The sequence below is a fragment of the Micropterus salmoides genome, unplaced genomic scaffold (genome assembly GCF_014851395.1).
Source record: "Micropterus salmoides isolate LMB-PRFRI ecotype aquatic unplaced genomic scaffold, ASM1485139v1 Ms_hic_scaffold_20, whole genome shotgun sequence".
Classification (NCBI taxonomy): Eukaryota; Metazoa; Chordata; class Actinopteri; order Centrarchiformes; family Centrarchidae; genus Micropterus; species Micropterus salmoides.
This window is the reverse complement of record NW_024041151.1, coordinates 8,898,078-8,912,179: the sequence shown is the minus strand read 5'-3', so window position 1 is coordinate 8,912,179 and position 14,102 is coordinate 8,898,078. Positions and strand designations below refer to the sequence as shown.

At 41.5% G+C, this 14,102-nt stretch overlaps 1 protein-coding gene across 1 annotated transcript; it reads left to right on the top strand.

The window, feature by feature from the left end:
- Positions 1-285: 285 nt before the first annotated feature.
- On the top strand, positions 286-13,612 carry enc1 (ectodermal-neural cortex 1). Its single transcript, XM_038733733.1, has 3 exons — positions 286-614; positions 6,238-8,053; positions 10,994-13,612. The coding sequence occupies exon 2, from the start codon at positions 6,244-6,246 to the stop codon at positions 8,017-8,019; it is 1,776 nt and encodes a 591-aa protein (XP_038589661.1). The 5' UTR covers positions 286-614; positions 6,238-6,243; the 3' UTR covers positions 8,020-8,053; positions 10,994-13,612.
- The last annotated feature ends 490 nt before the right edge of the window (positions 13,613-14,102 follow it).

Genomic DNA, 14,102 nt, shown 5'->3' with positions numbered 1-14,102 from the left:
TTTTAGGAAATTGAATGCAGGAATTTAATTTATAATGGAGTAGGGTATTTTACATTGTTGCATTAGTAGCCTACTGTTTCCTAAGGAACAGATCTGATTACTTTTTGCCCCACCGCTAAAAAGTAACTAGGCTACTTATAATTGGGACTCTCTGCTTTGAGAGATCAATTGTTCCCCACATCTTTTTGCTTATCCCCTCTCTCACTTCATTTCCTGCGCGAGGAGATGGTCCTCCCCCTCTCTGTGTAAACACACCCATTGATTTTAGTGACAGAGGACTGGGAGCGCAGGAAGAGGACCGCCACACAGGAGCAGAGCAGCAGCAGATGAGGAAAGCCGCCAAACATCTCGCCTCATTCTTTACATTAAAGCCCGTCTATTTCGATATTTATAGCCCATATATAAATATAACTTTTGGAATTTGTAGACAACCCAGTGTAGTGCATTATCTGAACAAAGCAGCCTCATCCTGACCGAGCATCCGCCAGCATTTCGGAAATAACCAAGCAGTTGTTACACTCCCCGAGCGCAAGGCTTGCATCGTGGCTCTTTCAGAAGCGGCATGTTCGAGGGATACTGCCGGCACAATTGAACTCCTGCTTTCACCCAAAGAGGTAGGCCTAAATCTGACAATAAATCACACCCACTACTGAATATTATAGCTTATTAACAGGTTTTTATAATACAACTATTACCAAAACTGCTGCATCCCTTTCTGATCACCTGATGATGGAAAACTCCGGGCTGTGGCAGAGTAAGCGCAACAGAAAACACGCTGATGAACAAAAGACTGTTGTTGACATCCGTTGCTTATGTCAGTATTTCGTTATTGCTGTCATTTACCCAGCACATTTATTGTCCTATTTCTTTATTTTCCTGAAGTACGCTACGGACCTCTTCGCAGTCCTTTGTGCTCCCTTAGGCGTCTTGCTCCTGCATACTCATGCGCGCTCGAGATGCTTTTCATGTTTTAAAGGCTACATCAGGTGTGACATGCACATCTTGGTGTTATAAATTAACAAACGGTACTTTCTAAGTGGCGGAGCTTTCGTTAAAACACGGTTAACCTCGTTCAATGTGTGTGGACAGCTGGTTTGAGACTATAAATTTGATTCCGTTTAGAGATTAAGATTGATGCAGACATGCAGATCAATAGCTGCTGGCTTCTTCTCTTGTTTTGCATCTTTTTTCATCTCCCCCCAAGTGGCAGATGTACAGAACTGGCCCACGTAAGCTTGGTGTTTACTTTTGAAGTGTCCCCCCCCCCCCTCCAATCCCTCTTCCTGAGTCCATGGTTGACTGTGAACACCTGGCAATGATTTAAACAGACTGCAACCAGCCAGGCCTCTGATAGAGTCCAGAGGCTGCATGTGCAAGCCTTTTTACTGTGCCCTTTGTGAGTGTGGCATGTATGTGCTTTCCGGTTATGTGCCCCTGGATCTGTTTTCTGTGAGGGGATGAGGAGGACAACTCTCACTGACATCCAGCCAACTGCTAACTCTCACACTGCTGGTGTATTTTCTTTCTCTCAGGGCATGTTGGTGTGAATGAAATGACCTATACTACTGTATCAGAAAATAGCATGTGAAATACATCATAGACCAAGGACAAGTAATATTACCATGGGCACTGGTTGTAAATAATGTTATTAATAGTCATTTGTTTTAATGCTGCAACTAATTTTCATTATCAATTAATCTGGCGATATTTCTTTGATAAATCGGTTAATCAAGTCTAAAATATTATATATATATTACAACTTCCCCATGCCCACGGTTACAGCTTCAAAGTTCTTGTTTTGTCGGATCAACAGTCCAAAACCTAAAAGCAGTCAGGCTGCAATGATATGTAACAAAGAAAAGCAGCAAATCCTCACATTTGAGAAGCTGGAATCAGAGAATGTTCTGCATTTTTGTGTGAACAACGACTCATGAATTATTTATTAAGTTGCCTATTCATTTCTGAAGATCGATTAATCAATTGTTTCAACAAAGAACGTTTTGAAACCCGAGACATGCCAGACAGTCCTCGGGAATCTCACGGCAACTTGTCAGGATGTTTATACGTGCTTATCTGTGAACAACCACATTTAAGTAGTAATCTGATTTGAGAGGTTATATGGGTTGCAGTAATCAGATTTTCCCAATCACCTGTGTTTACAAGTGTTGGTTTAATGTCCAGAGGCATCTGTGGGAGTAAGACAGGTAACATTTTTACATACAGCCAATAGTCTAAACTGGTGGTTAAGGTCAAAGACAGGTAGAATATATTATGTACAAGAATCCATGTAAGAAAATATCGTATTAAACTCTGAAACCATCAGAGTTATTAGATTCTGGTATACAATAATTAAACATCCTCGTTGGACAGATGTTGGGGACAAGCAAATTTGCAACAAAGGACATTCCGACTTAAATGATAAATATATAAACACAGGAGTTTCAGAACCTGCAGGCCTGGTTGGTAATCCAGGCTTTATCCTTTAATATGCAAATAGCACAAGTATGAGGTTTACTGCTCTTCTCTTTGTTCAGCTCTCCTGCAGTGACGTTATGTATGAGTGAGCTCATTTATCCGTGGAAAACTTTGTTTCTTTGGATCGTGGTAGGAGAATAAACCAGGAATGTTAAAGCAGTAATATTCCTGATTATCATAATTTCAGCATGTACTACATCATCAAAGTCAAAATGATTACAAGATTAAATGGTTGAGTAGATAAGTAGATACAAATGAGTTGAGCAAAAATACATGACTCGAACTCTTAACTCTTAACAACAGACCCAAATATTGGCATTTCTTGAGACCATGTCTTGCTCCGCCATTATCAAGATGAGATAATAGATCTTTGAGTCATTTCAGAAAGGAAACGATTACACTGTGGAAGTTAGAACACTGGCACAGAAACAACAGGTTGTTTGGTAATTTCAGGTAACTATCATTAGTGATGAAAAAAAGTATACTTTAAAAAAAATTATTGTATCTTAACTATCTCTCCTATGAGCATAACATTGCCATAGCTACTTTATTAATTGAAATAATCACAATTTTTGATTAGTCCTGTTGGACTAATCAAAAGTGCTTATCTGCCTTTTGGACTAATCAGAAGTGCTTATCTGCCTGTCAGCTACTGTGCTATAAAGACCTGGACTACTCAAGGTTATATTTATTAAGATGCTAATTATTAGTATATGCAACACCTCTTCAATTTAGAGCCTGATTTATTAGGACCACTTATTCAAATCAAGACACTTACAGCTTTCCATTAGAAAACAAAAGCTGCGGTATCAGTGTGTGTGTGTGTGTGTGTGTGTGTGTGTAGGAGGTGACATGCAGGTGAGCGAGCAGGCTAAGATATTCTCATTATAACTGAGCCAGAGGCCATTTTGCTGGAATGCAATACATCCTGTTGAACCACGGTTGCGGTTGGTTTTGTATTTCATTAAGTTGTGAAAAAAAATTCTTCCCCCTATTTTTATTATGAAATATGACTTGGAAAGCAATGCATTATTTTAAACTAATTGTCCCACATTTTAAAGAGAAGACTTTAAAATGGAACACATTCCTTATTAAGAGAGTGTGTGCTTGAAAGCTGTGAGAGCCCCAGTGAGACATTTACCATTGTTTTATTCCCTTTATGTTTAAAGGTTGCTTATTCTTTTGGTTCATTCAAGCATGTCACATTTGTATGAGTTATTTAATTTCAACATTAAACCAGATTTTTTGTTGGTAAGTCATTGAGAGTAGAATAACAAGACAGCCATGCTAGCTGCTCTGCGCGACTGTATTTCAGCACACCGGTGCTTTGATCTAAAGGCTAACATCACCATGCTAACAAGCTCAAAATGTCAATGCTAATATCATTATGTTAGGCAAGTATAATGTTTACTATGTTTATCATCTAAGTTTAGCATGTTAACATGCTAACATTCATTATCTTGTGCTAAACACAAAGTACAGTTGAGCAAATTGGACATATATTTTTTTTTACCTGATGGTGGTTTTATATGGAGGTTACTAAAGTGATTAGAATTAATGAAAGCAGTCACATTTGTACTTTCTGTCCTATCTATGCAGTTCACAGGTTATTTCTCATGCTCGCTGGCTTCCTGGTTTCAGCAATAGCTCCAGTTTTGAAGGCTTAGGTTGGAATGTAATGCATGTCATTTAAATATATTATGCTAACACATGCTGCAGGTTGTGTTTTCCCCATTGACAGCTGCATCAAAATGTCAACCTGGGTAGTTTGAATAAAGAACATTACAAAGAGCCGCTGGTTTGGAGAGTTTGTTTAACTGGAATTTAATAATTTCCCCATAACTTATGACAAGGAACAATGCAGTCCTGTTGAAGCCAAAGGTGTGAGTGACACCAGAAGCCCCGACTGGTTTAATTTGTGCAGGGTTCACACCTGACTGTCTGTTCATGAGACAGCATTCTGAGGATTTTGGAGCAGATGATGCAACTTAAGGAAAATGGGAACTGTCTTCTCTACTGGGTTGTAGAGGAATAATTTGTGACACCTGGAAACCTTTGAACTTTGTCTGTCTTGAATTGATATTTTGCCAACATCTGTCTGTTGCAAATCACCACCTGTAGGTTTGTAAAACATTTTCTGGCTAACAGAGAAACAAAGGCAGCATCTGACAGCTGTGGATTCACTAGGTCAGACATGGACTCTGGAAACAGAGTGCAGGAGGCACTTGACATGTTTAGAAACTGGGTGGAATGAAAGTGAGCCCTTAGCGAGGACACGGCAAGGACACTGGAGATGGGAGCTGTAACTTTCTGAGTGGAGTAAATTCTGCGCATTTCTCTGAGGCTTAAAAGAGTCCTGCTGTCTCTTTCTTTCCTCTTTTCTTAAAGCCCTCTGCAAAGGGACTTTTACTTGTAAATCACGATATCTCTAAAAGAGGAAGGATTAGTACTACTTGGAATTGAAAGTGGGAAAGGCTCCTAGTCTCTGCAAGAAGACAAGTGTTCTTTACTTGACCTTCATAACTCCCAGACGTATGCTATTTTGCAACTTGCAATCCCTGGATCTCTTGCTAAATCGACTGTAATACTCTCCAAAGAATACACATCATTCATCATATGATATTAGGTCTGCAAAATGTAATATTTCAACACTGACATCGCAGTGTGTGCACATACAATACAATACAAAAGGCTCAGAATACTATTTATTCAGGAAAATCAGGCCTGTAGCAGTCTGCTTTTTCATGAGTAATCTTAAAGACAAACAGTCTAGTCTCTCTGATAAATAACTTTTAGCCTGATTTATAGTGATTACATTCCACAAGTGTCTCAGGCGTATTTTGCATCAAACTTCGAAAATTGTGGGCATGGTAAAAAGTATTAGAAGACAATTATAAATGTATGATAGATGAAAGATGTAGATCAAAAACACCTGTTCATTCTTTCTTTTAGAAATAGTAAAAGATACATACATCAGCTGAATACCTGGATAAATAATGAAACTTTCTTTTACATACATGTTACATTGTAAATTGTTAAAAAGTTAATATCTCGTGGGAAATCTCTGTACTAATCAGTGATGGAAAGAATACTTGGATGAACAGATCGATGGTGGACGAGGAGTATGGAAGAGTGGAGATCAATTGATAGAAGATAATTATCTATAAATAAGGATCAATTTATTTTTGCTCTGTTTTGCCAGCAACATACTCCCATATTATTACTAAAAGCTTGCCTCCTCTTTATGGGAAACTCATAATTATGATACTCAGGTCGATACTGTTGTAAAGAGGATTTTTAGCAGATAAAATGAATGTGGGTGATTTCTTTAACAGAGGAAATTTCTCTTGTTATCTTACTTGCACATCAAACGTATCTTTTTATTGAGTTTTCAAATTATTTTTATTATTATATTTACTTTGAGTCATAGTGAGAATGTCTCTTCTGATCGCTGTCTCAGCTTTATGATGGTAGCAATTTCAAGGCAAATGTTTTAAGATGATTGTGAACTCTCTTCATAGAGAGACCAAAAACACCTTGACTTTCAGAGCAAAATAAATATATTTTGAATATATCAACCATTTATATGTTTACTTCATAGATGTAAATTGAAAGAACAACTACATACCTAACTAAAAAGCTACAACCCGCACTGTGACCCATACCAACCATTACCTTAGAAAAACACTGTAAAACCTTGTATATTGGACCTTAAATATCAAATGTTTTAACTAGAGATTTTTCTTGTCTTTTCTTTTTCAGGATTCAATGAAAATGTCCGTGTGCGTCCATGAGAACCGAAAATCACGAGCTAGCACCGGCTCTATGAACATCTACCTGTTCCACAAGTCCTCTTATGCTGACAGTGTCCTCATGCACCTTAACTCACTGCGGCAGCAAAGGCTGTTCACAGACGTCCTGCTTCATGCTGGTAACCGCTCCTTCCCCTGCCACCGTGCTGTGCTGGCTGCCTGCAGCCGCTACTTTGAAGCCATGTTCAGTGGTGGGCTGAGGGAGAGCCAGGCCAGCGAGGTCGACTTCCGTGACTCCATCCACCCGGAGGTTTTAGAACTCCTGCTGGATTACGCATACTCTTCACGTGTGGTCATCAACGAGGAGAATGCAGAGTCACTGTTGGAGGCTGGGGACATGCTAGAGTTTCAGGACATCCGGGATGCCTGCGCTGAATTCCTAGAGAGGAACCTTCACCCATCCAACTGCCTTGGCATGCTGTTGCTGTCTGACGCTCATCAGTGCACCAAGCTGTCAGAGCTCTCCTGGGGCATGTGCCTCAGCAACTTTCCCGCTATTTGCAAGACAGAGGACTTCCTCCAACTGCCCAAAGATATGGTGGTGCAGCTTTTGTCACATGAGGAGCTGGAGACAGAAGATGAGAGACTGGTTTATGAAGCTGCCCTTAACTGGATCAACTATGACCTGGAAAAGAGACACTGTAGCCTCCCGGAGCTCCTGAGAACAGTCCGCCTGGCCCTGCTGCCTGCCATCTTTCTCATGGAGAATGTATCTACAGAAGAGCTGATCAACGCCCAGGCCAAGAGCAAGGAGCTGGTGGATGAAGCTATCCGGTGTAAGCTGAAGATCCTGCAGAATGATGGCGTCGTTAACAGCCCGTGTGCTCGGCCAAGAAAAACCAGCCATGCCCTCTTTCTTCTGGGAGGGCAGACTTTCATGTGTGACAAGTTGTACCTGGTAGACCAGAAAGCCAAAGAGATCATCCCCAAAGCTGACATCCCCAGCCCAAGGAAAGAGTTCAGCGCCTGCGCCATCGGCTGTAAGGTGTACATCACTGGTGGGAGAGGCTCAGAGAATGGCGTTTCCAAAGATGTGTGGGTCTATGACACCGTCCATGAGGAATGGTCAAAGGCGGCACCAATGCTCATTGCCAGGTTTGGCCATGGCTCTGCAGAGCTGAAACACTGCCTCTACGTGGTAGGAGGTCACACCGCAGCGACCGGCTGCCTCCCGGCCTCTCCGTCTGTATCACTCAAACAGGTGGAGCAGTTTGACCCCGCGGCAAACAAGTGGACCATGGTCGCTCCTTTGAGAGAGGGTGTGAGCAATGCAGCAGTGGTCAGTGTCAAGCTCAAGCTCTTTGCCTTTGGAGGAACCAGCGTCACCCATGACAAGCTGCCCAAAGTGCAGTGCTACGATCCACAGGAGAACCGATGGACTGTGCCAGCCTCCTGCCCACAGCCGTGGCGCTACACAGCCGCTGCTGTGCTGGGGAACCAGATCTTTGTCATGGGTGGGGACACAGAGTTCTCAGCGTGCTCGGCTTATAAGTTCAGCAGTGAGAGCTACCAATGGACTAAAGTGGGCGACGTGACAGCCAAGCGGATGAGCTGCCAGGCTGTGGCATCAGGGAACAAACTGTATGTGGTGGGCGGGTACTTTGGCACACAGCGGTGTAAAACTCTGGACTGCTATGACCCCACGCTGGATTCTTGGAACAGCATCACTACTGTGCCATACTCGCTCATTCCCACTGCTTTCGTCAGCACCTGGAAACATTTGCCTGCTTGAGCCCCAAACCCTCTACCTACACCCTTTCCATGAGGTAAGTTTGACCTCTCATGTCTCTTTGTTTGTCTGAAAGGGGAACTCCACCGACTTTAAACATCAAAGTCTGTTTACAGGTCTTGTGGAGATCTAAATTATGTGAAAAAAAGTTGTATAAAGGCTTTTGTGGCTCCAGAGGGAGCTGCGCAAAATGTGATAAATTTCCGTCCAGCTTTGGTTGGGGCTAAAATCTACAAGTTTGAAAAAGAAAAAACATCTGGTGGTTTGGAGTGAGATAGAAGTAAGCTCAGCAGCCATCTGTAGCCCGCTCCTAATCTCTGCTTGAGGCTAGAAACTCGAGGCTACATTAGCTGCTACTAGCATAACACACACCAGAATTTCCGGCTGAACTGTAGGCGGTTGAGTTGCATTGTGGGAAATGTAGACGTCAGGTTGTGACAAGGAAGAAGAATTGAAAAAAATCTCTAGTTAGATGTTTTGCCTCGTTAGAGGTCTCACAGTCCATAGTGAGTCTGACAATGTCATAGGAGGGGAATGCTAAGTCCGTGGAGTACTCTTTGAAGAGTTTGACGGTGGTGCCACTTTCTTTTCCTTTAATCATTTGTAAAACATTGAAATTCAGTTGAATTTTTTATGTATTTACTTATCTATGTATTTATTTATTCTTAAATTAATTAGAGCCCAAGCAATATGGGTTTAAAGGCAGATATCAATATCAGTACTTCCCAGTTTTACAACGTATCTAACAATATGTTGGCTGATATTAAACCATCAAAAATGACACTTACTGTAAATAACATTTCCACAAGTAACCTTCACATAACAGTAAATCATTATGAATATTAACTATAAATGAATACACAAATGCAACAAAAAGATTCTCATCTTGGATAGGTAGAGTCTTCTCGGAAGAAGAGAGGAAGGAGCACTAGAGAAGGAAGACTGGAACGGTGGGGGGATTGATAGGGGTTTATGTGCGTTAGTTAAGTGAGTTATGTGGCTGTGGGGATGGGCCGAAGGACAGAGAGGGTAATTGAAAGAGAATAGGATACTTTTATTGCTCCTGTGGGGGAAATCTCTCTAAGAGGGAAAAGGGGGTCTGCCAATTAGACAAGCCACACACCAGCAGGCTACACCCTGGTGTGGCTAATCCACTCTCAGTCACCTTCTTTTGATGAGGTTACGGACTTTATACTGGCTGAGAGGGAGGCAGCCGGCGACTCACGCAGTGTCGGAAACTATTCATCAACTGTTACAAGTAGAGGTGACTGAGAGAATTGGCAGCAGGGGAAGTGAGGAGGGAGAGTCAGCGCTCCTTGATAGTAATAGTCTCGCTCTGAAAATGTACTGTTCAACTCGACAGTTCCTCCTGCCTCCATCTATGTCTTTGTAGCTTCATTCTAACCCTGCTCTCCTGCCCTGATGATAAACAGGCCAGACGTATGTGGAGCATGGGTAGTCAGCTGGCAAACCTGATCTTTCTGCATGCTGCAGGCTCACGATCACATCGCATAATCCATTCACACAATCCCTGAACCCCACACTGATGCCCCCACACATACCCATGAAGGCAGTCCATTGAATTTTGTTATATATAGTGAAATGGCTTTGGGCCCTCAGCTCTTGAGAAAGCGAAGGCGAGAAGTAGAGTGACTCCCCTGCTGTCCAGCACAGCACAGTCTCCAATTTGATAATGCCAGGAAGCAGCTCAGAGCTGCTTCACTGCTGCAATACTGTGTTGTTCCTCCTCTCCACGGGATGAAAAATTTTTAAAACGTATTATTCCTTTTCTTTTCAGTGACTCATTTCTGAAGCGGAAGGGACTAGCCTTAAGGTTTTATCTATCTCCAAACCAATGTAACACAATGCTCAGTGAAGAATATAATCCTGCCACTAATTTAATATTGAATTTGTTTTTGGTGACTGACAGTCTACTCACTGAATGCAGTGAAAAGATGAAATATGGAGGAATGGAAAAGGAGGCTGACTGTTTAGGAATGAAATGGAGAGGAAGTATGTTAGACCTCACAGAAGAAGATTGTAGCTGTGAGAGAAAAAAGGAAGTTCTCTTTCAGTTTTTCCCTAAGGAAAAATTCTAACTTAGATTCCTCCTTTTTAGATTTCCTTCCCCTAGAAACCTTTAGTAGAGGTGGATGCTGACAAAATCAAATAACACATTATTTCTGACTGACTTCCTTGATGCTGATATGTTTAAGTTATCTACACAGAAAATTCAACTGTGTGAGCGTGTAGTTTAAATACACTAGTGGCAGTGAAGAAGAAAAGTTAGCCTAGATCTGCTGTTCATAATACTTTGATTAACAAATTCATAAATGTATTTCTCTAAATGCTACATACATACATACAAAAACTGGAATCCAAAATTCAAATAATCAATGTCGTTATGCTGCTGTACCTCGTGCGTAAATGTGCACAGTGTATTTCTTAACGGGGAGACGATTCATCCTAATTCTTTAGGGTTCACTTATTCACATAACACCAAGGGAAAAACCCACCTCCAAACAGAGATAGCTGGTGATGATTACATTCACATTAGACACTTGGCTGCCAAGCTTGTAGCCACCTGTGCCAAGGTAAGATTAGGTAAAAGCTTTAAAAATGGAACGGTCGAAGTGAAACTCTGAGATCACAACACACTCAGATGTGAAAAGTGTAGTGGGCTGAGGGGGAGCTAAGAACACTGTACTGAGGAAACACAGTAGATGGATATTCCAAACGTATTATTGTAGCAGGAGACAGAGAGTGGAGACATAAAGCACTATAGTAGTGAATAAAATGCAGTCCAAGTCATCAACACAACATATAAGGGCCTTTAAAGAGTTGAATCTGCAGCACTCTTCATTTGTACTTTGAATAATTAAAACGTCACCTTTAAGCTGTTGAGCATTGTTTGCTTTCAGGCATCTTCATACATCTGATTAGCCTTTTTAACCGGTTATTCTTTTCTCTCCCTCAGATTTTCCCGTTTTGCATCATCTACTGGACTCCAACTGTGAAGAAGCACACATCATCCTCCTCTAAAAGAGACACTGAGCAGTGATGTACAGACACCCGCATTCATCTTGATGCTGCAAAGATGCAGAACCAGAAGCATGTACAGCTGGACACTTTACTGGAATGATGTCATGTCTCGTTTTTGAGAAGGAAGCGGAGACATACAGTGCAGTAGCTCACGCAAACAAACCAAACAAACTGCTGCTTGTTGTATGAGGCACAAACTCGCCTCATGTACATCCGGCATATCAGGCTTTCATGCTGCCATATTAGGGCTGCAAACATATCACACTATCTGCATTTTTCCCATTTAGTCATGACTGGCTTGTGAGGATATGTATTGATGTTTTTCTCTATGACAAAAAAGAAAAAAAAAACTCTTTTCACGGAGACTGCAATGTATAGCATGGTGGATGTTCTATTTAGATTGAATGAGGGAGAATGCAGTGATTGGTGTGCTATAGAACAGAAAGCAACTCAGTTTGACTGAGTATAGCTGATTTATGAAAGGCACAGTGAAGGAGCAAATCTCCCTCTTCTTTCCTCTAATAAGCTCTTTTTGTTTGACCCCTTATCCTTTTCCCCCTTCTTTCTAAGACATGCTTCTAACAGCTCTAACACAGAAACAAACCTTTGAGTGTTCCTCCTATGAAGGCTTTGGCAGTTTGCTGTCACTAAAATCCATGAGGTGTTGATGACAAACACCAGCTGAGGTTGAGGAGGTGGAAGGGGTCTATGCGTGGCCAAGGGGATCGAGGTGCCTCGGGGTCACGACCTTACGTGTTTGCTGTTTTGCAGCTACGCATTAAAGCTGGCTAAGCGCAGGATAACTAACCCACTGTACACAGGGTGGTATTCAGTGTTTGGATTCAGCACTGTCACATTAAACTGTCCTCTTAATGCTGTAAAAGTCCGGCTGTGCTTCTGTTATTCTGATAAAAGCAGCGGCTCGCTTGCTGAGTCATAGCCTTTTTTAGAGCATGTCCACTCATAGTGATTCAGTAAAACCGGCATGAACTCTTCTCTGTGGTCACAGAAATATCGTCACCTTAACCTAAACTGAGAATTAATCAATTTCTTTTTAAACTTGCTGCAATGTAGTCTTAATTTATGTGACAATGATTATGTCAATATGTTTAATCCTATTTATTTCTTCTCTGCCGCCTGCATTCTTATGTGAATGTATGTTTGGGTTATGTCGTGCATGGCCAGGTGTTGTGTTTTATTGGATCTCAGTTGGGCTGCATTTTGCACAATTCAGTCTTTCCCAGGAGGAGCTTGTACTTTTAAAAGAGATGGAGGTGTGCCTCTTACAGGGATTTCATTTATGTCAGAATATTGATGGAAGTGGAAGAATGGGGGTCGCTGTTGAAATAAGACTGAAGACTTACCGGGGGTTGAAAGAAATATCAATTTGACTTCTGATATATTCTCTTTAAGCTCTAACCTGAGTCCTTAAATAACCAAACCTTAAATCATCTTGTTGGTGCCGAAATTGTATTCAACAAAACAAGATAGGAACCATAAAACCGATAAGGCTGCTGGAATGATGCAGTAAGTGACCCAGTAAATATCAGGGAACATCACAGAGTAACCCTGACATGGTTAAGAATGCAACAGTCTCTGCAGCTGTTCTTGGGACAGCTGCAGAGACTGTCACATGTGCTAACATGGCTCTTTGGGGTGTTAACCCACAGTCTTCTTCACCATTAGGTTGAGAAAGAGTTGAATCCAGTAATTGATAAGGGCAGACACCGCAGTGCTTTTCACCATAATGTCAATGATGCACACACACACACACACAAAAAAAAACAAACATTGCAAGTTCCTAAAGAACAAAAAGAGAGAATGTCTTAAACACTTGCATATGAAATACTTGGTAACTTTAATCAGTGTTTTTGTCTGTATGTCTGTCTAGGTGACCTGAGCATTGACGTTTTGCAGTTGAATATTAATGGAATCATTGAATTTCAATGTAAGAGTTAATGTTTTGGTGGAATATCTATATATTTTTTCCAAATGTCCTCCTCATGGATTCATGAAAAAAATCAAATCTGTGTGGATCAGTCGGTAAACAGCTCTGTAGATTCCTGCTCAGCTCCTAAAGGCACACAAAAGTTTATCCCTTTATTTGCAATTGCAGGACTTCTGTGGAGACCCTTATGGCTCCATAGTGTTGACCTCCTCCGACCACTGAACACAGAGCCCCTGGCCCTACCAATCACATAAGAGTGTTTCTTTCACACAGATCCCAAGTTTCCCTGGCAACAGCAAGCAATGAATGCCCCTTCAATTTGCACCTAATTGCTGAGTGGCATTTCCCATTTCTACTCTTGCCCTCCTCTTGTCCTCTGTTTTATCTGGAAATCCAGCTGGCTCAGATTGGAGCACAGTGTCTTGTTTCACATAATGATGTAAATTAGACAGAAAACACTGTCAGTGTGCATCAGTTTCATTTTTTGTTTGTCATGTAAGAGTTTAATTTCTATTTTTTATGGCATCATTTTGTACATGTGATTTTTTTCACAATGTGAAATTCATGGCTAATAAACATTAAGAGTTTTTTCCTCTTGACTGTAAAGCACTGTGTGTCTTTGTTTTCAGGATGCAGATAGTTTGTCTGGCTGCATGTATTAATGTATTAGTGCAGATTTAAAAAAGGAAAAGCAGCTTCAGCACAGCATAGGGAGCTTTCTCATTACTGCATGTTTCGCATATTTAGGCAGCTTTGGAGGGAATACGGCAGCCAAAGTGTCCTGAGGTATTTAAGGCAGTATATCATGCGTACAGCTTTTGTTCTGTGGAGGAGGGAGTGAAATCATCTTATCTATGCCTCTGGCTTCTAAGCTTCCTGCAGAAGAACAGGCAACACAGAGCCAGATACTTTCCCTTTCACTGTCAAGTCACCTTGGCAACGGCAACCTTTATCTGCAAACTGTGGGGGCTGGAGGAGAACATGAAATCTTAAAAAGCACCTCTCTCTGTTTTCCTCCTCCCTTCCTCCATGGCCTGTCTCCCCTCTCACTTCCTACGCCCCCTCTCACACTTTTCATCAGTGAAATGCACTGCAA

Bases quoted from the DNA above. Each gene is read 5' to 3' on its own strand.
- enc1 (XM_038733733.1), top strand. From the start codon at position 6,244: ATGAAAATGTCCGTGTGCGTCCATGAGAACCGAAAATCACGAGCTAGC.